Genomic DNA, 27,902 nt, shown 5'->3' on the forward strand with positions numbered 1-27,902 from the left:
TGATGGACTTGATAAATCTTACTCAAACAGAAGCAGCCAGAGGAGACCACTGGATTTACAATTTGCCAAATGTCTCCCCACACAGTGCAGGGAAAGAGTACATAAGTGAGATGCTAAGTGGATGTTTCCGGACATCAGCTACCACACACTATTCACTCATTTAAATGGGCCTGTTTTGCTATTACTGATTATAAATTTCACTACACTTGCTAATTTATTTGCCTCTTATAAATTAACTGTGTAAGAGAGCATAGAGGTTGTGTACAGCACAGTCTTGTACTAGCAGAAAATAAATACAGGGCTTTGGTTTAAGGGATACCAGCTACTATAACTACATGTACCCAAGTTTCTCTGTTAAACCACCAGGGGTCACTAATACCACATTACAAACATTCCACAGCATGGTATGTAACTTTATTCTTCTATCATAATAATTTAAAGTATTTACACACTGCACAGTCACTCTTTTACACAAACATATACTTACTGGTATATCCATGAACCACATCGAGAAGGTTTTGCAAAGACTGACACATTGTGGGGTTTCCAAGCATAAAAATAAAATTTGAAGCCTTCTAAAAAAGACAGCTATCTGGAGTGTCTGTGAAAACCAGTGTTCCCTCTAAGTGTAAACTCTCCCCCGAGACCATTCACTAAGCTTCAAAATATCCAGATGTTTGGCATTAAATAAAGATCTTTTGGCTAGTGTGGATTTCAAAAACCAACATGTGCAAATAACATTTTCCTCAAGAAATCCCACAGCAGGAACAAGAAAACGCATTGAAGGAAGCACAACGTTTCTGAAATTTTACTTGTCTATGGGGCTCACAATTTACTACTAGTGTATATATACACACACACACACACGTATTTGTGGGACTAAGGGTACAGGGAACTAGCTGGTAGACCTGCATCATTTACTACGTACTTGTACTGGGGTAGCAACTCTAGCCACCAACATTCTTTTAAACTCAGTGCACTAATGGGGAAATTCAGCCACCCAAAATACAAGGGTTTCCCCCAGACACGTTAGAGCAGCACAACAGGAAAACTCCCTTCCTCTACCCAATTCTACAGTAGGCCAGAAACCACCTTACCTAGAGCAGTTGGAAAACCATTTCCAGCTAACTCAGTTTAACCAGTGTGGCCAGGCAGAAAGGATGGGGCAAACTATGAACAGATTAGAGTGTTCTTGTCTAGTACAGCATTCTGCCTTCCATACTGGCTAGCCAAACCAAGCTAGTTTAATTGGTTTTCAAAACAGCATTCCCAGCCCAATGTAAGTGACACGTAAATCTTCCACACATTCCAGTGTTAAGTTAAGTCTCTCTGCCAACAGAGAGTCCCAGCAATTACTAAAAGGAGACCATCCTTAATCTGTCTAGCTCTTCATTCCATGCAAAAAGAGGAGAGATTTAAACTTTCAAGTACCACCTCTCACACTACCCAACAAACGTTTACTTACTAAACTTTAGAGTAATGAAAGCAAGGACTAGTCCAGTCTGTTATTCATGTATACACAACACTCCCACCCCACAAAAACCCACAATCACCCCTCATCAACCTGCCACAGTGCCTAGGTCTATAGACTGGGCCTCACATTACAGAACTAAAAATAGCCACAAACATTCAGGCTGAGGTCTGGAGCTCAGGTTCTGATGCCTGGAGGTGAGTGGGTTTCAGAACACTACGGTTTTAAGTGCCACACAGTGAACCCCCAAACCAGAGTCTGTAGACCTGGGCTCTGAGCCTCATTGTCATAGGATTTAAAATGCAGTGCAGACAAATCCTTGGAATGCTAGAGATTCACTAATCTACGCAACACTATTTCCAAGAGAAAAACAGAATACAAACACACACTTAGACCAATTAGCAATCATGACAGTGGGGGCAGGGAGGGCACACATGTGGGTATTTTTACTGTTGCAAATCTTTACTGTGTAAGATGTTACCTCTTTCTTGCAATAATTTAAGGCACTAGATTCATTCAGTGACCTAATGGTTGAACTTTATCCCTACCATGCATGAGGGGATATCCCTCTCCCTATATTCTAACACATTTGGTAGAAGCACTGCTTATGGAAGGGAATTTCTTAGGTCACTTAGCACCCCTCCAGCTGATTAGATTCACACTGCAGCTATCAGTCAGCCCCAAGAGAAGGTGGACAGCTGTGACAAGGACTGTTAAGGAAAAGTGTGTTTAGGTAGGGTGCCCCCATAAGGAAAATCTCCTAGCATGCTCCTTGATATCCTACAGTGATACAACCTAGGCAATTAAAAAAATCTCAGGTGCTCTTCTTGAGCCTAGGCAACCAAATGATCCCTCAATTTCAACTCATTCACAGAATAAAACTAATGGTCTTGAGGGAAGGGCGATATTCAACATCTTGCTATACACTTAAAACATGTCAAGTGAGCTAGAGAAACATCCAAGACTGTTCTACATACAGCATGTTGCTGAATAAATCATAAGCAGACTCACTTCTGAATGATCCACTTAGACAGAACAGCAAGTTAGTGCTGTATGCACAGTAGAATGACTGGTGGTCTTGGGAGGAAATTAAGGATCGGAAGAAGAGGAACATAGAAAAAGTACTTACATATAAAAGTTTGTTAAACTATGTAATACTTAGAGGGAGCACTGGGTGTGGTGTATGTACATGTATATTATACATATTACCCAGATACACACATAAATATTTCATATATAAAAAATAAAGTGCTTTCTATGAGGTCCCAATGCAGGGACATTATAAAACATTTCACCAACTGCAAAACAAATTGATACAAATCAAAGAATACTACATCCAACATACATGTAAAACAAACACGATATGTACAATCTGGCGGGTGTCCCAAGACAAACATCCCTTCATATACATGGTATATACATATATACTCTTAGCTTTACTCAATATATTATGACAATATATATTTTAAAACTTTGTTATAGACAAAAAACCCTACAAAAACGCAAGAAGGATTAAGCACACAAGTCCAAGACTAACGGCCAATTTGCTATTTTTGCCCATGTCACCATTTCCACTGTTGGGGAAGATGTGCCAGCGCTCTTTCCTGGGGTGCAGTGCCTCTACGTCTTGCAAGGCACTATGCGCTGCTGCCGTGAAGTTAGCATCACCAGTGGTGAGCAGATCAAACACACAAGAGTAAAAATAGATGTCCTTCACCAGCATCTTTTCATGGCATTTGGTAGTGGCACTCTCCAGTGTGTACACAGACCAGGGCTGAGTAGAGGCAGCATGTGGAAGAAGCTGCCCCAGGACGGGCAAAGGTAAGTGACCACTGTCATCAATGCGTTCACTCGAGGGGCAGCCATTCACACACAGCTGGAGGTCCTGGCTTTCTTCATAAGCCATGGCCAGCTCTTCTGGCATGCGAATGGCCAGCGTTAGGTAACGCCCAACTTGGCGCACAAACACAGTGGCCCCGATGTACCTGGCGTGCATCTCCACGGATCTGCCACTGACTCTCTCCACTATGCGCAAGCTCTTGGTGTCACTGTCACCTCCACTTGTTGTGCCATCTACAAAAGCCGCCGGTAGGTCATCAGTCACTGCCTGGTACACCTTCTGCTCTGTGCAGTCTTGGTATGATTTGAAGATAATAGTTATCTGGAAGAAAACAAGGAAATTAGAGGGGAAATTCATCTCAAAACCATTATCACCACATAGACTGAGAATGATCAAGGGCTGAATAGCTGCCCACCCACCAAGCTGGCCATCATTCAATTCCTACGGAAAAGTACATCTAACCGTGCGCCCATACCCAAAACTCTAAAACATAGTCTAGCAAAAGGCAACTTAAACGGAGTTCTTAATTAGCAGAAAACTCACAATAGTGGAGGACAGCAACTGGAAAAAAGAGGCCAAAAAGGGAACAGGTTGTATATATCACTGAGAGCCACAACTCCCTCTCCTAATGCTCCCTTAACACTTTGGAATTCAATCTCATGGAGCTGTATGTGCCAAATAATTCCCACGACACTATCTTCTGTGCACAACCAGTTTCTCCCCATGGAGAGAGCAGTGTGCTCTAATGCAATTAGCAATCAGAGTGCAAGGGGTGCTACTGACAACATGAACATGGAGAGAATATTCACTGTACCCCCTCTAATATATAGCTAATCCTTGCACAACCTGAAAATGCTGTAGAAAGAGCACAGTATTATTACATCCATCAATTCAATATGCAAGCAGTGACTAGCTGTTCTCTTCTGTAATTATTTGACAATCTGCATTTTGTTATTCAGTGTTTGGACTTAACCTTTATAAACAGAGATTTGACACCTCCAGTCCACTAGCAGCTACAGAACATACGTATTACAGGCAGAAGGGAAATAAAACAGGTGGCTTATAAGAAAATACACCACTCTGAACAAGATAATAAAAGTCCAAAGCAAAATTTGCTCTAAGACGGATCAGCAACCTTTGGCACATGGGCCGCCAGGGTAAGTCCCTTGGTAGGTCAGGCCAGTTTGTTTACCTGCCGCATCTGCGGGTTCAGCTGATCATGGCTCCCACTCGCCATGGTTCACCGCCCCAAGCCAATGGGGGATGCAGGAAGTAGTGGCCAGTATGTCCCTCGGCCCACGCCACTTCCAGAAGCTCCCATTGGCCTGGGATGGCGAAAAGCAATTGGCCGAACCTGCAAACGTGGCAAGTAAACAACCTGGTCCAGCAGGGGGCTTACCCTGACAGTCCGCGGGCCAAAGGTTGCTGATTCCTGCTTTAAGAGGTGGCTTGCAAAGCATACCCGGAAGTTTGTACCTTTTTATGATGCTAATGGCATCTTGAATCTTAAATGTTTGTTATTCAAAGTCCAGACACAATAGAAATCAGATTCTCCAGTCTTCACAGGAGAAGCAAGCAGGTTATGTTGTTACGTTATTTGTTGGGGTCCCTAGAGCTCTGTAGAAGTATCTTATTTTTATTTAAATAAATGGCATGTCTGCAGCTTCCTTCCAACAATGAAGAGGAGAGGAAATACTGACTTGAACAATCTAGGGTTTTTTTTAAAATACAGAAATAAGCAGTATTTTAATGTCTGTATGTTCACACAGCTATATACATCATAAAGCAAGAGAAAAATGACAAACTGCAAAGCAATTTTAAGTACATTGCCAAGAAATTCAAAGTACTCCAAAATGTGTTCATGAACATTCCCCGCCCTATGGATGTCTTGAGTTTCTAGTAGCCCTTGAATGTTTTAGTTTCAGTTAGCCACCACACTAGTGCACAGCAGCTTTTGAGTCTTACCTCTCAGCTTTGAAATACAAGAGTTAAGGCTCATAAACAGCTGGATTACAGGCAATCGGAACAACACCTCTCCCTTCTAGGAGGAGGAAGATTAAACATTAACTTTGCACCCATCTTGCTATTAGTAAATGAAAGTGATGATTTCCCTTACTATTACCTCCTCTCCTCAGTCCAAACCCTCTTCAAACACACAATATTTAGTGTTAATGTTTCATCTGCCCCAGTTAGTTAGCATTACATTCTCACACATACAGACAGAGCACTCACTATTTTAGTTCCACATGTTCCCACTGGTATGGTCTGACTGGAATTTTCCAACGATTTTTCTTTGCTTTAAATCAAGTTATACAGCAAGCTTGGGACCAGCTGTAGTCTGCAATCTGTGAAATTCATATGCCTGAGCCACAGCTGAGACTGAAGGATTTTGTTCAAAATCCAGACAGACAATATACCAATTACTTACTCCTCCTTAGACAGTCACCGCTTTTGTCTAGTGTATGAGCCCACCATTCCACTTTACTTCCAATCTTTTATGCTTAGTTTAGTCCAGCAGTCCAGAAGGAAGATATCCTGGACATTGTCTTGAGTAATGTGCTGTGCATCCGATCCCTGTGCCTCAATAAATGAAGCTTCCACAAAGCTGCTTTAATACAGGACTGCAAAACAGATTAATTAATGGCCCTGGACACAAACGGCACAGCAATGGTAACGTTCTTTAGGCCTATTCGTGACACTCTGCAAGAAAAGAATGATTGATATCCCTGCTGAAGAAAAATTCTGTGCAAGACTGCTCAGCACCTGAGTGACTCCGAGGTTAACAGCTCAGATTGCTTTAATGACACCACACAGAACTTGCTTTTCCATATAACCACCCACACTAATTCCCTAACAATCAATAGGCTCCATGACTGACTTAATGCTTCTCTAAGCACTAAGTCATTTGTCTCTAGTTTCTCAAACCTAAATTTCAATCAGTTGGTCCTGCTTGTGCAGAGGGACACTTTCTCTGCCTGAAGACCATGAGGAAGTCTGGATACGACAGAAGGAAACAAACACTTTTGCTCTGCTTCTGGCAAGCTACAACAGAAATAAGAAACAGTCACCAACTGCTCTCACTAGGACTCTCCTTTCTTCATCAAGGGTAAAACTCATACATAGTGAGAGAAAGGCCTCCACCCACTCCAGCCCTGCAATGGTGTTGCACAAGGAGCACAAGCTGAATAGCTATGAAAGGGCAGAGTATAGACTCTGAGGTCTCCACGATGTCCCCAAACTGGCTAGCAATGAGAAGGCCACTGGAATGTGCTGGGCTCCACACTTAGAGCTACAGTGAGCTAGAAGCAGTGTTTAATTTGTGCCAGGGCTTGCCACAGCTGAGTTCCGGCATTTCTAGGCTTGGCAGTTCATAGCCCCAGCGCCTCTGGGCTTCCTGCATCAGTTATGAATAAAAAAAAAAAAAAATTGCTTGAGCCCCAGCACTTCTCATTACAGATTAAGCATTGGCTAGAATACCCACTTGTGGGGGCAAGGAGAGGCTGCAACCTCCAGTCCAGTCCACAAAAGCAAATAGTGAAAAGGGAGGTATGTAGGGTTGTGGTGGATTTAATACTCCCTACCCAACTTGCTCCCTCTTGATTCTCTCTGTACTCCACACCTGCAGAGTACTCTATTCCTGGCCACTCGGTGGGGGAGAGAGAAGAGGTGAATTTCACCCTAAATCCCTTCCTTCTCCACCTCTGCTGCATCAAACTGTATTTAAAAAAACAGTTGGATATTTAATCATTTCAAAATCTTTGCATCTAAGTTTGCCATTTGTTCCTATGTGCACATATAACACTTGATTCAACCCAAGTAAACTCCCACACACAGCTGTTGATCTATTACAGCATTCAAAGACCAGGAAGAAAAAAAAAGCCAAAAAGGAATTCCAACTGCCGGAAGTGCCTTAATGTATTTGCATCTGTATGAAGGAACCACTTTCATAAAGCAAAGTCAGTCTGCCAACCAAGTGCTCTGGGCATGTGCGGCGCTCTCAAAAGTTACTGCAATTATTAGGATGAACCACCCCAAAAACAACAACACTTCCCATTCCCGCTCTAAGCCAGCCTCAGTTACATAAAGGTTACCTACAAAAATTGTAAATTTCTACTCAATGTTTTGGGCTGAAACTTTCCACTGCTTGATCTCATAAGACAGACAAATGCGTTTCTGGAATGAGCAAAATCCTCTCCACTTTCAGTTTGCTGAACACAATTTTTTTTTTTTTAAACAAATTCTTTCATAAAACCCTCACGAAGAGCTGAGTTTTTGAAGGTGGAGCTTTCCCAAGCTGCTAGTAAATACAGGAAGATTCTATGGGTTCTCAAATACAGAGCAGCTACTGCTTCTCCGTGGGCTTATTTATAAAAGTATACACCTTTTTAATCCATGTTAGATAAAACATTTTAGCCAAGACTTTTTAAAAATGCTTTCAATCCTAGTCCAGATGAGCCCCATAATGCAACTATGGTACTAGAATCAGAGTTTAGTTGGAGTGGTTTGGTGCTGCTATTTCATTGCAGAGTTCCACAGCTGTGTACACTTGAATTTTCCACAACTGAAACAAGGAGCTAACATTTTAATCTTCCTCCTTCAAGAGAGAGACATTTTAATAAGATTACCAGTACTGCAGCTCCTTATTAGGCTTTACTTTAACTCTCTTGCATTCAGTCTTCAAATGTTCTTAAGTACTAGTAACTGTGCAAAACCACAGGGAGGCAAAGAGACTGTTTCACTTGTATAACAAATACCAGGGAAATTCAATGCAGTAAATAATTTTGTAGTTACATTTTCAATGCAAAAGATAACTGAAGAGCTCCACTTCCTTAAGGGCCCAGACTCAGCCACATTACACATACTAAATTCTCTTCTCAGATTCATAAATTAAAGTCACATTACTTTGAAAAGGGAGTTATGCACATGGGGGAGCAGAATTTGGCCAATTGCGGGGGGGGGGGAATGTTAATGGCAGATTGTAAAACAAACAGTACACGCAACATGAGTGAGCTAGCACTGCTGCTGGAACCTGGGCTTTTTTAATATCTTAACATTAGTGCAGTTACCTCCTCAGCTTGCATCACCAAATGCAAAAGTTACTTTATACATGAAGTTTTGCAGCTTGTATTGTATCACCTCCTCCATTGTGTATAAGAGACATACAAGCTATTAGCTCAAACAAATGTTAAGATTGTTTTTTTTTTACTAATATGTAATATTCACATGTTTATAGTAATTCCTGTTTTTCCTCTTAAAAAGAGAACACAACAAGACTGCAAGTACCAACATTTAAACACCTACCTCCTTCCCTTATTATGTCTGTTTGCCACCTCCATGGAATTCCTAGTCATTTCCTCTCTGCCCCAATATCTGGTTTTCTAGTCTATATAGATTCTTATACCCCTCTCATTACCAAAGTATCAGAACACCTTCCAGGAGTGCATTAAGCAACGTGACTAATACATTGTTACATATTTGCTATCTCATCATGAGGCCTTGGCTACACTGGCACTTTACAGCGCTGCAACTTTCATGCTCAGGGGTGTGAAAAAATACACCCCTGAGCACTGCAAGATACAGCGCTGTAAAGCCTCAGTGTAATCAGTGCCACTGCGCCCCAGCGCTGCAAGCTACACCCATAGAGGATGTGGTTTACGTGCAGCGCTGGGAGAGCTCTCTCCCAGCGCTGGCGCTCCGACCACACTCACACTTTCAAGTGTAGCCATACCCTGAGAACATCAGATTTCTCCTTCACCTCTCCTCTTTAGGAGTTATAGAAACTGCACATTTCGTATACACAAAACCACACACACTCTTCTCCTGGTGTCCTTTGAAACTTTTTAGTCTCTGAAAGAGTCAACCTCAACGCAACATCTGTATTGCTTACTTATTTCTACGAACTAATCCATATACTGCAATAACTCAATTTGGCACATTTGCACTATACCATACCATTTATTATTGATGGGTTGTATTGCTGTGCATTTAAAACATCAATGCCTTTGTTAAACATTTCTCCCTTCCCCCCACCCCACCCCCCAAATTACTCTGGCTCTGCTCCTTCACTTTCAATATTTCATTCCCTGTGATCGTCCCCACCCACAAGAACAAAGAAGAGATACTAAGTACAACCCAGCTCCCATATCAGAATGTAACATTAAGGGCCCAATCTTCTATGGCTACTGCAGGCAAAACCAGTACAGAAGTCAAAGATTTTGCCTGCACAAGCTGTATGGGATCAGGCCAAACCCCCTTCATTTTGAATTTAGATATTGCTATAGAATAGTCCAAACTATTTACAGAATTAAAAATCATGGTGGGAGCCATGAGACCAAGTTCTATTGCCAGTTTTGCCACTGACCCGCTGTGATTTGGACAAGTCACTTAATCTTTCTGTGCCTGTTCCTGTCCCACCGCCCTTTGCCTATTTAAACCATAAGCTCTTTGAGGCAGGGATTGTATCTCACTACACCTTTGCATGCAGCTTCCTACTACTGGCTCGAAACTCAACTGAGGCCTCCAGATGCTACTGTAATACAAGAATTAATAAATGCCTGCCATCACAAATAAAGCCACAGGATCTCTTGCCTTGAAGAGCTTACAAGTGGATTTCAGATATGTAACGAGACAGTTATACATGTGGAAGAACAAAGGCTGCAGCAATAAAACGTATGCAAGTATTCTAAGGAGCAGACATTTTAAATATAAATTTAAAAACATGAAAGTAGCAACACCCTTGTGCCATAAGAAATACTGTATACTTTACTAGAGAATGTTCCCTTTGGCAAGTGATGGCATGCAAATAAATGTGATCCAGAAACAGTTCTATCTACCTGAGGTATCTCTATATCTTAGCAAAGGCTCCGCAGTACTGCCGAGTATGCAGTTTGAATCAGCAAAAACACTATCTGTGCTTCTTGCATCTTAGAATTAGGATTTATCATTAGTGTTTAAATCTGCAGTTTGAAGTGCATGATCTATTGGCAAAATTGGAAGGAAATGCAGTCTCTCGACTTAATATGGTGCTTTTCCAGTCCATGAAAAGAGACTGGGGTAGGAGTAATGTGTGAGAAATGTAGTCCTACTAATGCACTGGGGCAGTGGTTCCCAAACTTTAACAACGTGTGAACCCCTTTCACTAAAATGTCAAGTCTTGCAAATCCCCTCCTAAAAATGAATGTTTCCAGGGATTTTCTTCTTTACCTGAGTATAAGTTATAAAAGCAGTGATCTTGGAAATATTACATTTGTTTTTATGACATGCTTATTACACATTATTATTATTAATCATTACAGTATTTTCATTACATTAAGAGAACGGCACCACTCTTCCAAGATCTCACTTTCGTAACTTGTATCACTTTGAATAAGCCTGTTATAAGACAAAGTTCCTATGTTTCATCAAGAACTATCAGATGTGAAACAGCACGAAGGTATTTAAGAAGCCAACTCAAAGAGTTCCTCCTACACAAGCATTCAGGTCTTGAGCTGTCCAGGCAAACAACACACATTACAACAAATCTTAAACTTGTTCTTCATAATAATTTTAAAAACAATACTAACTGCTCATTTAATTTCAAAAACAGCAAAAAAGAAAGATCCACCTCCCTTTCCATTACTTATAAGGAATATTGAAGTTTAAATCTCCTCAGTGTGATAGATATTCTTGCTTTGATCTGCTTAGCTCTTGGAAGTCCAGGCGCTCCGGGCTGCTGGCCCCATGCTGCCCGGGGTCCCTAGGGACAACTCTGTCCACCATCAGGGAATTTTTCCCTGAGAACCCCCTGTAACATTTCATGAACCCCAGTTTGGGAACCACTGCACTGGGGTAATTCACCAAACACTGGTTTAAGAAGTTACAGAACTAGCATTTCAGCAACAGACCTCATGAAACTAGATAACTTGGAAGCTGTGAAAACCTTTGAATCTGTTAACCCATGTCTAGGGAGTTCTGACTACCAGAAGACAGGAGGCCAAGAAAGCTGCCCTGCTCCGTACACGCCCTCTGAAGCTCTGGTAACGGCAAATGTCGAGACAGGACACTGAGCTAGATGAACCACTGATCTAACCCAGTACAGCAATTTTATATTCTAAAGCAGTATTAAGCAAACCAAGTAACATGGCTCCAAGTTAGACTGACCTACCTTTTCTACCCCCCACCCATATCATTTTGGAAAAAAAATAAATACTGTTCTTTGTGCACTTTCCACACATCCTCAACAATAAATGCTTCAGTTTTATCCCCTCAGAAATGATGCAAGGAGCACAATATTCATGAATAATAAAGCACAGCTCAGCGAGGGAAAAAGATAAGAAAAGCCATTTAGTAAGGGAAACCCTGAAGGCTGATAATGTTGACAGAAGTACTCAGTAAGTTTGGTGATGAGATCTCTTGACCTCACTGCTAAGTATGAGATGTTTCTTCCATGTGAAATTCCATTTTTCTATGTTATATATAATAATTGGCAAGAAAACATGCAACACTGAGAATTTTGCAACTGCTCTTAGCACAATGAAAGATTCTCTTTTGCTTCTGCTCCTGCTCACAAAGCCAGCCTCAGTACATCTGCCTTCTTCTCCCATAACTAACTTCCAGCTTTTGCCACACACCCTTCTCAAACTGATCCTTAATATGTACTTCTATGGGACCTTCAAGAAGTTAGACATTCATTTTTAATGGCTTTCTTGCTCACACTCCATGCTGTGAGCTAGCAGTCACTTAGTTATCATAGCTGAAGGACAGGGGTCCTTCAAACAGGGCTCCAGGACAATGTCAATTCCTTAGGAGTGGAAGGGTAGTGTGGGAGCTGGGAACTCACCAATACATTTTCTCCCTAGATATCCCTCCCTCCCCGTGCGCAAAGACAAATAACCAAAAAGGAAAAAAAAAATGAATGAGCAGAGATTATTCAACACTAAAGGTAGCTCTTCTAGGTTCAGCTTGAAGCACATTTGAGAGGGTACTAGGAAGAAATAACCTCACTGCCAAAGCCAGTGCTTTACCTGTCTGAAGGTAAACAGATCACCTCAGTCTCAAGCAGAGCTGCCAGTCTGACCCTTCACAAGCAAGGATTCAGCTAGATTTTTAAGAGCCAGCATACTCTTTTTAGCATAGACATACACAGGAACGTCTTCTCATTTAGGATGGAGTTCTTGATCTTAAGTAAATTAACAAAAACCTTTCCAAAAGTCAAAGGCCCAGGTCTGCATGAAAGTTGCTCTGGTAACTGCATGTGAGAGTTAGCTAAGTGCACACACAAATGGATGTTTGGTGCCTAACAAGCCATTTGCCCAGGTTACTACCCAGTTTGCATGCCTGACTGCTCTAATTACTTGCACAGGCAGGATGCCTCAAGACCGTTCATTTTTAACCCTTAGTTTGCACACTATTTTCCCTCTTAAAAGGGATTTGCTTTGTTGGCAATTATACAAGATCAAGTTGGAATTATCAGCTCCAACAAGTTGGGGGGGGGAGTTGGTTTTTTTTTTTTTTTTAAACACATTTTACTCCTAGATATTTCACTCTACAGAGGCAAGTTTTGCCCTTTCTGAAAATTAAAACTGAGTTCATCCTGACTTCAGACACTGGCATCACTGCAAGAAGCATACATAGGTCAATATTATTTTACATGGCCAACAATCTCATGGCCCTTAAAATGACAATAGAATGATGATAATAAGATGTTCTCATTCTAGTTAATTATTCAAAGGGGAGTAGCAGAGCAAGTTCAGTACAATGAAAGCTCTTCCTGCAAAACAGAAGCCAGACTACAAAATATATGAAAGGATTTTAGCAAGAAGACAGACCATTTAACTTCTCAATGTTTCACTATACTTCTAATGCAACTGATCGAGATCCTTTGTATTTGCAATCACCTAAGGTTTTTAACTGTGCCTACTGTAGTAAAAGCTCTGTGTTCCTCCACTGCCCATTCTCCCCTTCTCTACCACTAGCCTTCCCCTCCCCACCACCCAAACTATAGAGAACAGTCTTTGTCAGTTCCTAATCACTGCTACATCAGAAGAAAGTTTCCCATGTAGGAGCACAGATGGGACTGTGCTTCTACAACATTCTCTTCTGCTAATCAGCGGGGCCTGGAGACAAAGTATTGGTGAGAAAAGAGAGTAAATGCATTACTGGCATCTAGACCACTTGCTGAAAGGATGTGGTAAGTAAACATTTCCTCCCCTAAAATTAAAAAAAAAAAAAAAAAAAAAAAAAGAGTAGAGTCTTCCTTCAAGGTACTTATAAGGCTCCCGCAATCTTTAATATATTTATGCGTCCTGCCCTTTGTCAGAGAGGGAAGTATTATTTATACACATTTTACCTATGGGGAACAGAGATATAGAGAGGCTAAGTGATATGCCCAAGGTCACACAGGAAGTCCATAGTGAAGTAGGGTCTTGAGCCCAAGTCTGAGTCCTAGGCTAGTGCCCTAGCCCACTGGACTAGCCTTCCTCCTCCATCTGAAAGGCACTGGGTTCCCACACTGATGGTCACAGTATAAATAAAAACTAGGTATGAAAAAAAGCAGAGTTACAAGTCCCAACTATCCCCATCTTGGCTACAGACTATGCAATGCCTCTAATTTAGTTAATTCTGAAGAAAGAGGTTTCCTTGCTGTCTGCATCATGAAAAGCAAGAATATGTAAACACCTATAAAACTGAAACTGCCAACAGCACCAAGTGTCTAAGCACGCTCCTTCCACCCTTGGGAAACAGCCTTCATGAAGGGAATGACAGGAACAGTGAGCCCCATGCTCTCTTTTATTCATGCCACAGAGGAGAAGTGGGGGGCAAGAAAAGCAGGGAGAGTCCCCCCAAATTAAAAAAATGGCAAAAGGATGCCACTCCAGCAGGCTCTGTTGCAGTTTGGGTTTGGGGGTGGGGAAAGAGGAAGCAAAGCATTATACATGCCATGGGCACCTAACCTGCAGGGAGATTTCCCAGAATAAATCTGTAAGATAGCTATGGCTCACCAAGCCACACATCCCCCTACCTGCTTGTCAAGGTGGAGGAAAAGCAAGGTTAAGTGGACACAACCAGTAACTGTATGGCTCTTGCTGGAGCCATGCTACCAAGGGGGAGTACAGGTAGAAACTATCAAATAGACCAATCATTGCCCTCGATCCATCCTAATCCTATGTAATGCCCCAAACCTCTCCCCGCTTGAGAAAGGCATGCAGAGGAAACTGCAAGGTGAGCATCCATTTCCTCTTTTCATTGGTTTCCCTGTGGAATGGGTCAAGCGGTTCATTATCAGCTGGCATTTGATCCAAAATTCAGAATGTTGTTGAAAACAAGCTTTTGCAAAACTGAAAGCAGAGAGAGAAAAAGAATTTCTCTTTATTAAAAACCCACAACATTCCTCTGGACTGTTTGCAATCCAAAATACTGCATGACTACTAGCATATGCAGTCCTGAAAGTAAGGCTGATGAGAAACTGACTAGATTGTTTTCATTTCATGCTCTAAGCAGAGAGAAATGCAGCAAACAAACAGTCTAAGTAGTGAAAGGTTAGACTTAAAGTGAATTTTTGAAATCTAAGTAAGTTTTAAAATTAAACTTCGTAATATCCACTATGATGAGAGTAAATTCTGCCACAAAATGTTAGAACTCCTTCACTGGAAACTAGATAGAACAAGCCAATAGAAAATATATTATAGGGATCAATCCTGCACTGACAGATAACTTAAGAGGCCTTTTCTCTCACTTACAGGAGTCTGTGCTTTGTAAAAAAAAATCTAGGGCTCAGAAAGATGCATTAGTTCACAAATATCTTGCAATGCTTCCACTGCAGTAGGTACACAGCCTTCCACTCCCACAAAGAGGTGTTCGGATCAAAATTGGATTGCCTGGCAAAGAACGAAAAACCTCACGTATTGCACAGCATCTATCACTCACAGCCCCCTTATTAACTGCCTCTGCATATTTAACATCCCTGTGGGTGCTGAGGTGAATTCATAGGTCAGGTTTTAACATTAACACACATTATAAAAAGAAAGCGTCAAACAGCACTCCCCCAGAGGGCTTAGGGGGCAGGGGAGAAATACTTCTTATATGGCTTTACATTGGAAGGTAATTCAAGAACCATATGCTTAGGAATGAACAAGTTCCTCTACCCCAGCATGTTACTGAGATTTACTCTCTTACATTACTTCCACATTTGTTATCTTAACACAAAACTTCACCTGGGCTATCTGCACAGCTGTATACACACCTATGTGTTCTTGCCTTCTTCTATCCCTACCAAGAGAACCTCCCTGTTTCAAGGATGTTTTCTACAGCTGCCTCGCAAACTTAGTATGAAAAAGTATTTTGTATTCTATGAAATATTTTCCTTTCTTGTATCCTATGTTTAAGTGCCTGAAGGAATCAGCTTCAGTAAGCATTTTCTTGAAGAAAAAGTTGCAAGTCTATGCTGAGAAAGCAGATTATGGAAAGTATGCATCTTTCAAGGTTTCTTTGGGTATGCAGCTTGTGCTTAGACATGAGGGTCATACTAAAAATTCGAACCAGGGATGCTTTGTCAGTCCAGCACTGGTTCCTCTTACATAACTCCACTACTGTTCAACCCAGAGATTTCATCTCACCTGTATTAGTGTCAACACTGGATGCCATCACAGAACTGAACAGCAAGGCTGCTCTTCATTTATTATAAATTAGCCTTGGGGTTAAATTGCAGATCCTGATCTAGTTCTATACCCAGTGACTGCAAAGAGAACACCCCAAGACTAGATTGTGGGTGGTGGTATCTGGGCAGGGTAAGCAGAGCTTAAACATTAAGGTACTTACCCCCCGTTTGTGCCTTAAATGGTTATTGTACCACCACTGTATGTCATTTCCATTAGGAACCAGTGTACTAATAAAGGCACACAGTCAGCTTGCTTTTTTTTTTTGGTATTATTTTCTAAAGAGATCAGAAAAAAGCTACCACCCCCTTTAAACAGTTTATTCTGTAGTTAAAAAAAAAACAAAACAAAAAACCAAGGATATTTTTGCTCCTATGCTGCCTTGAATGATCTAAGATGCCCATGCCAATCCCTCCCTGGGCACACACCAGCTTGCTGCCTGTTCACTTGGTTCCCTTTCAGTTTGTTTGTTCTGGTTACTGATAAGCACCCTCTTTGGGTTGGGGGTCAGGGCATGCACTATCGACAAAAACAGTGAAACTGGCAATACAACACACCATCGAATGCAGAGATATTTTCCCCATGCCACTCCATCACTTTTAGCAACAGCTGTCTTAAGGGCCCCTTGTAAACAAAGTTCAGATAAGTGAGATTTTCAAAGTGCTGCTCCTTGAATTTTCATGGAATTCATTGGGCCATTTCAGTTACCATTTGGGCTCTCTTAAGACTGCTGCATTTACACATCTTCCTCCTTTCAAATGTACTCTATAGCCCTTTTCCTCCACCTGCTCAGCTCAGAGCTCTCTATTTCTATGTACCATTTCCATTTGCACCAGTCAAGAGTGTGCGGGGGGGGGGGGGGCAGTACTGTTTCCACAACACTTTCAAATCTTGCAGTTTTTGTAGATTAAAGCAAAGCAGCTAGAAACAGTCACCCCCTGCCTACACCTCAAAGGAATTGCAATTTACATTCAGTTTCACCCCATAGCTAATTTAAGCATTAATCTCTAATCTTGAACACTTTTGATGAGGTGAGAATGGTTCCTCCACTTAAAAAAAGTTTTTTAAATGGCCCTTTTGCTTAGAGGGGCTTTCTGGAGCAAAGCCTAGTCATCCATGCATCAAAAAGCTACTGCACAAAACACCTGACCCCTAAGTCTGAAAGTAGGAGTAATAAATGTTTGAGTCTGTGTTGTATTTTGATCTTTGCTTGAAGCTTCAAATTCCACTTAACACTGAGGGGAATGGTGGGCAAGAGAGAAAAGAGAGAACAATCCATACACTTATTTTGTAGCAGTAGCACTGGATCCTGGCACCAGAAGGCACATTCGTGACTTGCACTGATAAGTATTATTGTCTATGAGAGGCCAGGCACCTTCCACTTTGCATGTCTGAAAGTGATCCTTAAAAGTCCTAAGGTGAGGATCACCAAACAAACCACAAAAGAGGTAAGCAGGAGGGGTTTGCTCCCCTCCCCGAAGTTCTCTGGCTCCTATGCGGCCACTGTAATTACAGGGGTCGTGGGTAACTTCAGGGTTAGTAGAAGATGTTGGCCCATCCTTGGAGCAGTTTCTCTGGCTCATGAGGTCGCTGATCCCTAGCACAGCAGAATGATAAACTAGGTTTCCACGACAGACTTTGGAATTGCGATAGGTGCAGGCAGAATATGCCCGCAGGGCTTTGCAGAACTCCAAATCAAAGCCATCAAGAGCAGAGTTTAGATGCGAAGTTAATGACACAAAGTCTGTGGTGCACTTTTGGATTCGACATGGTGTTTGCAGCTGGCAGTCACCTAAGCACAAGAATAGAAGAGAGAGAGAGAGAGACACACACACATTTTAGAGCACAGTTCATTCTTCCCCCCTGAACACTACAGACAGTAGCCTGAAGGTTACTCAGCAGATAATCTCTCTCATTGGAAAATTTCCAGCCATATTGCTTAAAAGAAACAAGTTTTAAAAACTAAGTAGCAATATAGATTGCCTCTCCCAAAAGGCTCAAGTGACCCACAGGAGACTTAGTTTCCACGAAAACAATGGCAGGTGGTTGATTTAAAAAATTATATCCTGCCAAATACAAACCCAGTGTTTCTTCTCCATATTATACCAAGATGATATTGCAAACCCATGCTTAAATTGATCAGTTAGTCAATAAACTACATATTCATTAATCTTTTAAATGTTTTTCATGACAAGTTAGTTAAAGGTTTTAGTTTTTTGGTAAATCATATTCCTGAGAAGAGAAGAGATTTTGCCATAAATTTAAATATTAAGCTTTCTGCTGCAGGAAATGAACCACGTGGTGCAGAGATCACGGTTACACTCTCTTCAAGAAGGGGAAAAAATGCAGGCCATAAAACTCAATGTACTTTCATTCTTGGGCCCTGCCATAGCTAGTGCTTCATCAGTCATTTTCTTTATACAAATGAAAAAACCCTTTACGCTATACTTTAAAACTACAGGTAAGGGTTTGTCAACTGTGGAAAACAAGCATTGCAATAGCACTTTATTACCTGGAATACGGAGGGCGTGTGTGGGGAAAGAAACAGAAGCAGATCATGAAATGCAGGTGGCAGACTTACACTTTAGTTCTTACAAAGAACAAACTAGTTTCACACAATGCCATGGTCACCTGGCTTCTGGAGAGGAAGTATAACTACAATCCTGGCAAGTAACTGCTTCCCTTAACCCTCCCTTTCCCTGCCCATTCAGCCCTTAATGTCATGCTTTTGAATCCTCTAACCTTACTCTTCACACAACACTTAGAACAACTCACGGGGGAGGAGAAAACAAGACAAAGAACTGCATGTAGTACCGAATGAGGTATGAATGCAGACAGCTTTCATAGCAATTAGAAGCAGAAGACCTGGTTCTGTATATAATACACACCATATTGTACTGAAGAAAACATCCAACCACATTTATTTGAAGCAATAAACTGGAACATTCTTATAATACCTATTTTTAAAATTGCACTGAGTGAGGGACTTAAGCTATTCAATGCCAGGTGAAGAGGACTTGCGCAAGAAAAGCAAATAGATATTCCACTTGAACACCTTGTGTCCACTAACTGGAAACCAACTTTAAAGGAGGACATCTTTTTGAGCAACACTTACCTGGTACATATAGATATCTTAAAAATGTACTTTAGGTGCTTTACTTAGTAATATACATACTATTTTATTTTCTATTCTGGGGTCATCTATAGACATACTAAGCACTGGACCATAATCTCTGCCCTAAAGAATTCAACAATCTAGGAAGAATCAACACACTATAATTTAGAAAAAAAACAAGTGAAAAATATCTGTTTATTCACCTAACATCCTGGAGGAGGGAAGGGTGTAAAGAAGGGGAAAAGTTAGATTAATACTTATTGATATTCTATAGGTTACTCAGTTTTTGGTAATCTTTTACTGAATACTGCGTTATGCATCTTGTTAAAAAACCAAGAGCTATAGGCTTATATCCACTATTTAGATACTCCTACCTGCCATCAAATTTTAGCAGGAAGGTATACGTGCTTTCAAGATGAAAATGCTTTTAATGAACACTGAAGCTTTTCATAAGCTAACATTCCTGGCTTGCGAAACTTAAGAAGAAACATCTGAAATATTATTCCACCTTCCTACACCAAAAACTAAAATTCCTTCCAACTCTGGAGTGTGGATCTGGATACATTGCCTATTAAAAAATGACATGTTAGTTTAAATACCCTACACTCCAGTATATTAAATTTACTTCTACCTACAGTATTAAGAGTTTAACAAACAGTTAAAATAAAATAAAGGTATGTTCTTCTAATTCAAACTAGAAAAATCCCTGAGTTGTCGCACTACTTTAAACTTCTACTCCAGAGAAAAAAAAAAAGAGTTTCAAAAATCATATTTACACTGGAAAGGAGGCATAGCACTGAAGACCACCATTATGGCTAAAGGAACTTAGGATAGTTTAGGACTTCACACAATAGCTAGCTGTTCCAAGCCCAAACAGCTTTCATTAAAAATAGTTCTGGCTATTTTGTCTTTTTATGAGCTATAAATTCAGCTATGTATAAATTTGTTTGAATTATAAAATTATATAAAATATGAGGATGAGTTGTGGAAATATTATGAAAATATATGTGCATGCTCAGCGGAGCAGGGGATGGAAAAGGCAAAAATACAATACATTTTAAACAGACTTTTCCCCCACCCATCGAACCTTCTTTACACTTATTCTCACTTTTTGCTTGTTTTCCCTGGCTTCAGCATGAGCGGGGGGTTAGTGGTCTTCAAAATTCTGATAAAAGTGTTCTTAAATACATACAAGACACAAGGTGGTGAGGGAAGAAAGCAAGCCCGTCAGTAATTTAACTCTATTTGTTCCCTGATATTCAAAAGGGAGAGGGAAGAGAAAATGGGACATCTCCTAACTTTTGATGACCCTCCTTTATAATGACTAACTCTTGTACACCCAGAAATTTATAATGACAGTGCACACTTCGCCCGTTATTGGTGAACCTCATCATAAGGCCAACACAATGCAGATTTTAAAAAGTATCAATATACACATTTTATACATTCTTATTGCTATAAGAACATGCATCGCAGAAGTGTTATTAATGTAAGGTAAACTATAATGGTGATGAGGCAAGTGACATGGGAGTAGTAATAAAAGCCATATATCTGCCCATCTGCAAAACTACACTTGGCTAACCACTGTGAAATATGCAGAAACCATTTCATTTCAAAAGCACCGCTCAGAGAGGATCATCACTGCCAGGAGGTACAGTAAAAGCAAGTGATTTTATTAAATCTGAAGGGTGTTGTCCTGCAAACACTTGTGCATGTGAATAATTCAACTAAAATTATAGATATTTTGGAAGAATTACTAGCTAAAGAGAACATTCTTTCACAAAAATGAACTATCACTCTAGCAAATTTCTGGATGAAAACGATATGGACTTTAATGAGGACGCTTTTTGGAATGTTACATTTTCCAACTTTTCTTAAGATAAGCAAGTATGTTCTTGTAACAAAATAGAACTAACTTCTCAGCTAAATTTCACCAGTTAACCACTGGTGGACTAGTAAATAGATTCAATTTTATCACCTGTCTTCTATATAGCATCCAGTTATTTGACTGGGACTTTTGCTAATATTAGTAGAATATGGCTGGCTTTTCACTCTGCATTATCTAAGGGAAAGTTCAAATGAACAGGGCGTATAACTTTGCCCATCACTCTAACACAGAAATATTTAGGTATCTAAAAATATGTAATATAATTTTATCACAAATAATGAGACATACAAGGTATTTCTAGGAGACATTCCTGAAGAGATCTGATAAAGAGTTTGCCACGTTCTCGAAAATGATTTAAAAAAAATAATACTGGAACAATTTAAAAGCCACCATACATGGCTTTCTAATTTTTTTTTCTGAATATCATCATTAAAGCAGCTTCTCCACATACACAGTGGGAAAAAAGATCAAGTTCTCTTCTACATATGAATTCTAAAAACCTCTTTAGATTAAGAAGATTTCAAATACAGATCTCTGCTTCTTAAGGATTGTCACTCTAGGGCCCTCTTTATAGGGCTGATCTTTAATTTCTTTGTTTTGCTAACCCTAATACAGTAATAAAAATTCTATGATTTCAATTCATTAATATGAGTGTGCATTTTAGGGAACAAAGACAGATTCAGTGACATTTACTTTTTCTGAATCTCTTACACAATGTGCATTTTTTCCATGACACCTTGCAACGGGGTGCAGTTATAGTCTCTTTCCTATAGTCCAATGTACAGCTTTTAAACCATGTTTCTTCCCATTAACAACTGAAAATCTTGGTTTTTATATCTTAATCAATTTCACATTTAGGAGATAATCCTGTTAAAAACTCATTTTAAACTTTACTTTTCCCTCCCTTACTCCACGCATGAGAACATTTCTCAGCAGAGGAATGCAACTCCCCTAAGAAATATTTCAGAAGAAACATAAACCCTGAAGGAAGCTGTACATCACAAAGGTGATGGATGGCGCACAGCTGATGGGCATTAACCCTACAGACCCAAACAGACTAACCAGGCTGATCAAGTTTTACTAGAGAAGGGCAACACACCATGAAACTACTAATCAGTATTAAGGGGCGATTTTAGAAATTTAAAAAATGAATTAGACCATCCCCCAACTCCAGCTGCAGGGAACAGAAGAAAAGCACAAGGTTCCCCCTCTCTCTCCTCAGAGAGGCGTCGGTGGAAAGAGAAACCTGATCTCAGCCCTGACTTTCAGTAAACATCACCGCAGTGAGCAATAAAGCCCCATGGGTCTAAAGCTCAAACAACACCCCCTTCCCCAAACGGAGACAGCTCCCCTCCCTCTAACGATCGCTAGGCAGGTTGGGGAGCTGGGGTTTCCCGAAGGTTTATGTCCTGGGGGGAAGCAGTCAGGCTCTCCCACAAGCCGATCAAGCAGAGGCTTCGCTCCCCTTTTAAGGCGACTCCCGCCCCCCAAACAAGCGACTGCCCATCCTAGCCCAGTAACGGCTGGTCCCGAGAAAAAGCGGCAGGCGGGGGGCACAGGCTACGAGCCCCTCGATCCGAAGTCCGTCCCGGCCAGGAGCTCTGGCGAGGCACGGGGCGTGCCCGGCTGCCAGCCCGGCCAGGCGAAGAGCGAGCGAGCGCTGCTGCCCGGGGAAAGCCGCGGCGGCGGTACCTGTGCGCAGCAGCAGCCAGAGGTTGAAGAGGAGAAACAGGGCGGCCGGCGGCGGCGGCTGGTGCAGTCGGCGGTGGCGTTGCTCAGCCCCGGCGGCGGCGCAGGAAGGTGCTGCTCTCCCCATGCCCGTCCATGCAGGTCTGCGGGACTCCGGCGGCGGCGGGACTGGGCTGCTGCATGAGCAGGCGAGCCGGCCTCCTGGCTTCCTCCTCTTCCTCCTTCAGCCCCACGGCGGGGAGAGGCCGTCAGCAGGCCAGGCGGGAGCGGGCGCAGCCGGGCAGCGCAGCATTGCAGGGAGAGACACAAACACAAAGAGTGAGGCTCGCCCCCCGCCCTCGGGACGCGCGGAGCTCTTGGGCTCGGCCTGCGCCTCTCCCGCACGGCTCCCCGGCCAGCCAATCAATCTCAGCTCCGCACTCGCCCACCCCGCCCGCCAGGCTCCCATTGGCTGGCCGAGCCCGTCCAACAAGTCCGACGCGAGCTTCGTAGGAGCCCGGCCTCCGCCAAGCCCCCTCCTCCCTGATGGAAGCTGGGCGGACTGTGGAGGAGACCGAGGTGATTTGCTGGCGGGTCCCTGCCCTGCTTTATCAGCCTCCTGGGCTTATTGTTTTCCTGCCGTGGATTCAAGAAGCACACAGCAGCCCCTGTGGGAGCGAAAAGTGCGAAAAGAGCTTTTTTCCTGCTGGTTTCCAGCTCGGGTGCTGGGATCTCTCGCCTTGCCTGGGTCGTTTTCTTGTGCTGAGGCACCTCCCTTCCCTTCTCAACTGTCTTTTTTCCCGATGAGAGACCTGGTCCCTTAGACACTGTAGTGCTCTGCCTCCCCGCCCCCCTTCTTGCTGAGAGACCTGCCTCGCAAAATGCTGCTTTCCGACGGATACAGATTCATTCCAGTCTCTAAATGAGGAATGTCGCCGGCTCTTTGTATCATCTAAGAAGTGCCTTCCAAAGTCATGTGATTCAGCTGTATGCATCTTTGCAGCAGCTAATCACAGCCCTGGGACCTCTGCGCCAAGCATTCCAATTTGGAACCTTGGGATTGCCTGCGTTCCTAATCTGAATGCAGGCGCAGCGGTGCCGGGGTTGTGATTGGCTGCGGAGGGAATCAATGGAGCCTCGGAGGACTCCGCCCGAGGGAATGACTTCACCTTCTTGTCCGTGGCTGTAGCTAGTTTCCGGTGACTTTCTATCCTTAAATTAATCTCGAAACACTTTATCGGCCTGGGGGGACAGACGCCTTGCATCCGGACGCTGTGATTAAACAGGCAGGTCGGATTCGTGAATTTCGAGTTTACTCTAGACTGGGCGAATTTTAACATCTTGGTTATTTAAAGGAGAATTTAAGATTTAGCGATATCGCTAAGAACTAAGGCATCTCACCGTTGTAACGCTGCTCGTTTGCGTGCAGTTGCTGTAGCCTCTAGGCGAACTGCTGACTAGCTTGTATGCGCTCAAGTAGGCCCCTGATTATGTAGAGGAAACTCAGACAAGGAGACGGAAGAAGGGGAAATACACACAGACTACAGGGGGGAATTGTGACCGATTATGTTATCGGTAGGTGTGAAGTGGAAATCTAATCTTCATGAATTGCTTTACGATTTGAATCCACTTTCTCTTCTCTTTCTCCCAGAACTGCTCTGTGTTGAGGAGTTAGCATACCGAGCAAAATGGGAGTTTTGTAATTACTGTTCGTGCTTTTAATGATAATTATGTTTAAAAAAACTAGCAGGCCTGTCCAGTAGTCCTCATTTAATGAAGGATGTTTGTATAGGTGCTCGAACTAGGGGTGCTGCTGCATCCCCTAGCTTGAAGTGGTTTCTACAATATACAGGGTTTGTAGTTTTTTTTTCCAGTGGCTTTCAGCCCCCCCCTCCTATAAAAATTGTTCCAGCACTCCTGGGTGTTTGGTCTGAACTCTGCAGTGATCGGCTCCGCAGCAATTCCCTCACCTCCTTTTCTTTGTTAAGTTGTACTGAAATTTGGCCATGGCCCCCTCCCCATGGCCCCCTCCCCACAAGCATTAGGAAACACGAGAAAAGAAAATAAAGTTGAGAAACAGTCATTTGTTGGACTAATCTGTCTGTTTTCATATATAAAAATAAAAGCTATGTCTGTACAAACTGCCGTGTAAGTATAGTAATTTTCCATATCTATTTGCTATGAATTACGAAGACTGCCATAGTTAACTTTTATCAAGGGAGCCTAATTATATATTAAACTAAATATGTTTACAGTGTCCTTTCCTCGGCTATATCCTGAGTGCCCATGACAAAGATCTGATTACCCCTAAGGCCCAATTCAAATCTTGCATTTTATATCAACAATATCATCATAGTGGCACCAGTATTGTACATAGAAATGATTTGTTCTATACACAAGTCGGACATTAACCATTGCCTTTGGAGCAATTGTGATATCAGATGTTATATACAATTATGCTTTGCGATTTTCTTTAGTTAAAAAAACCATGCGACTTAAGTGGACAAAAATCACGAATTTCAAAGATCTTTCACTCCATCCTTAACTTCTCCCATTTGGTGACCCATTAAAGAAAATTGAAGGCTAGTTCTGTAGAGTTCTGCGCCAAGAAAACTCGAAGTGACTTGGTTTTCTTGCTTGCATTGACTTTTGTGAGTTACTGTTTTAATGTAGGTATTTTCTTAAGTTATTTATCGGGCTACAATCAGATTCTGAAATCCCCACTGAAACACTCTCATTGAAGTCAGTGGGAGGCTTTGCCTATGAGGACTTCTGGTTTTGTTCCAATTATGTCGCTGAGCTCGTATGTTCTGTTCTATGAGCGGCTCCTTGACAATAGAGGGCACTCTTGAGTTACTCCAAATATTTGGGTCATGAAATATAACTGTTCCCTGAAAGGAGAAACTACATTTTTTGATCTGAGGTGCTTTATTGTTCAATTGTAAATTTTGTCAAGCCTGAGATTCAGATGCATAGTATTTGTGTGTTTAGTATCATAAAAATCTATAGCCTTCCAGCAGACGGTGTTACTTTTTACAGTTACACTGCGAGATAATATCCTGACACTTCAGACTGGGAAGTGAATTAGCTGTGATATTGGCATGGAAAAGTCATCGTTAGTGTGCGCTGTGCTTCAGAATGAACGTAAATTACTAATTAATTGAAATCCACACAAATTTTATTTTTATAAACAATCTCAGATTTGTCTGCATGGATTTGAGGTTTACATTTAATATTACAATCCATGAAAGTACAGCTCACCAAAACGAGGGTCCCAGCTGTGAGTTGAAAATGTAAAAAGAAAATAAGTCAAGATTTTTAAAAGGCTCGGATGTTTCTTTCTCGCTTTCTTTTACCCCGAGGAAAAAAAGGAAACAAATAGCAAAACAAGCAGTGACCCAGCAAAAAAAAAGAGAAATTAAATAACCATGTAACTGGTTAAAAGTCAACCCTATGCAAGAAGCATTACAGCATTTTAAACAAGCTGTGGTTTATTTTCCAAAAGGGCATGTGTGATGCCTTAACTGTTCCCCTGTTGCTACAATCTCCCTTTCCAGAAATACAACAGGAATATCCTCATGGTCTGCTTATTACATTAGTGTGTGTGGAGGAAGAATAACTGGGAATCAAACCTGGGGTTTCAATTTGCAGAACACTTCATTATATTCCCCACTATTTTTTATTTGCCTGTGTAAATAAAGTAGAAGCATCAGCAATAAGTACTTAATAAATCGACTTCTAAATATTTTTGTACTTACATCATATTTAACCCTTACGGTGTTGCGCGGATCGGTGGAGTCAACGCTGCATCCTGTTCTCCTAGAGGATGGGATACTTTGCAAATTAAGACCTGTATATTAGATAATTAAAAACGTTATGTCCGTCTTCGGAAGGCCTAGGAAGCGTTCTTTGCTTTGATCTAAACACTATATTGACGTGGTCCTGGACTTTGCAAATACTGACTAAAGCCTGAACGTAGCAGGTGCAGAAAGCATTTGGAAACCGCCTGCCAGAACCGGGGAGGTAATGCTCTTCCTGCCCATTTATCGCAGGAAACCAGCACAAGCTTCCCTCCGAAACAAAATTAACCTCTCATTAGCCAGAAACTCCCAAGAAAGCTTTAAAACTTTTGCAATCTCTTGCTAAAATGTTTAGAGCTCCCCCGCCCCCCTTCCAGACAATGCGATTACTGCCATCGGTTACACTTTGGTTTTCCTAACGCACCTGAGTTTGCGTTTAGCTGCCATGAGACTGTCTATGCAAAAAAGGAAGCACACCAGCCACTTCTTCCTTCTTTAGGGTTCCTATAGGGCTTCCTGAAATGAAGCCCAGCACCGTCTGGAGTACAGAAATACACTCTCCCACACACACTAGCTTTTGGATCCTTTGGAGCAAGTTCCCTGGACCTTGTGCCCTTTCTTCCTCTAAATGCTAATAACTGACCCTTCGTTGTTCTTCTTGTCAGCTAAAAAGTGAAACCTACGTAGACCCCTGCTGCAGACCTATATAGTATTCTTGAAACACTCCAGGGTTACATCAGTTGGAAACAATGTAGAGCAAGAGGTGTTTATTTTATCAGATGCAATTTGTAATTTGCAAACATGTAAGTGATTTCAGATGTCCGGCTGGATTGTTTAGCATGTTTTCCTTCCCCACATATGGCTCCTTCGAAAACTAAAGACAGGTGGATTGAAGACACACAAAACCCCGAGCTCTGACTCCAACAACACAAAACAAACAACTCACCACAAACATCCCCGTGTCTTCATCCCTGACACTTGCCAGCTGGAACAATAATAGCAAGAGCCCAGCGCGTCATTCAGCTCTTTCGCAGAGCGAAAGGGCAGGGACAACGGAGCAGCCCCTTTCCCCTTGGAAGGTAGGACTCATAATGACACTTCTGCAAGCGATCGGCTTCATCTGGGGCGCCAATGAACTTCCCCACCACCTCGAAGTGACTGTTCATCTGTCTCTCCCTTCCTGGCACCGGCACAAAGGGAGGGGATATGCCTTTAATGACAGCGTGATCTTTCCGCCACCTATAGAAAACAAACTGGGGGGAGGGGGAAGCAAGAGAGCACAATAATTCCCTTCTCCCGCCTGAGAAACTGCTCCCCCCTCCAAGGGACACTGGAGCAGTAGCACCGTTTCTCCACCTCCTCAAGTCCGCAGACCCCTGCCAGTGGCTCCTACAGCCTCTGGAATGTACCTGCACATCTGGATGATCAGCTGGGCATGGCCGCGCCAGCCCTTCCCATTCGAGGCTTTGCACAAAGGAGCCTTTTACT

At 42.1% G+C, this 27,902-nt stretch overlaps 1 protein-coding gene across 1 annotated transcript; it reads right to left on the reverse strand.

Moving 5' to 3' along the window:
- Positions 1 to 394: 394 nt before the first annotated feature.
- Positions 395 to 27,902, reverse strand: RGMB (repulsive guidance molecule BMP co-receptor b). Its single transcript, XM_030567491.1, is given in 6 exon segments — positions 395 to 3,632; positions 17,227 to 17,735; positions 22,639 to 22,856; positions 26,373 to 26,464; positions 27,361 to 27,667; positions 27,824 to 27,902. Coding segments are annotated over 4 exon segments (1,401 nt in total). The 5' UTR covers positions 26,378 to 26,464; positions 27,361 to 27,667; positions 27,824 to 27,902; the 3' UTR covers positions 395 to 2,963.

The sequence above is a fragment of the Gopherus evgoodei genome, chromosome 6, assembly GCF_007399415.2.
Source record: "Gopherus evgoodei ecotype Sinaloan lineage chromosome 6, rGopEvg1_v1.p, whole genome shotgun sequence".
NCBI lineage: Eukaryota > Metazoa > Chordata > Testudines > Testudinidae > Gopherus > Gopherus evgoodei.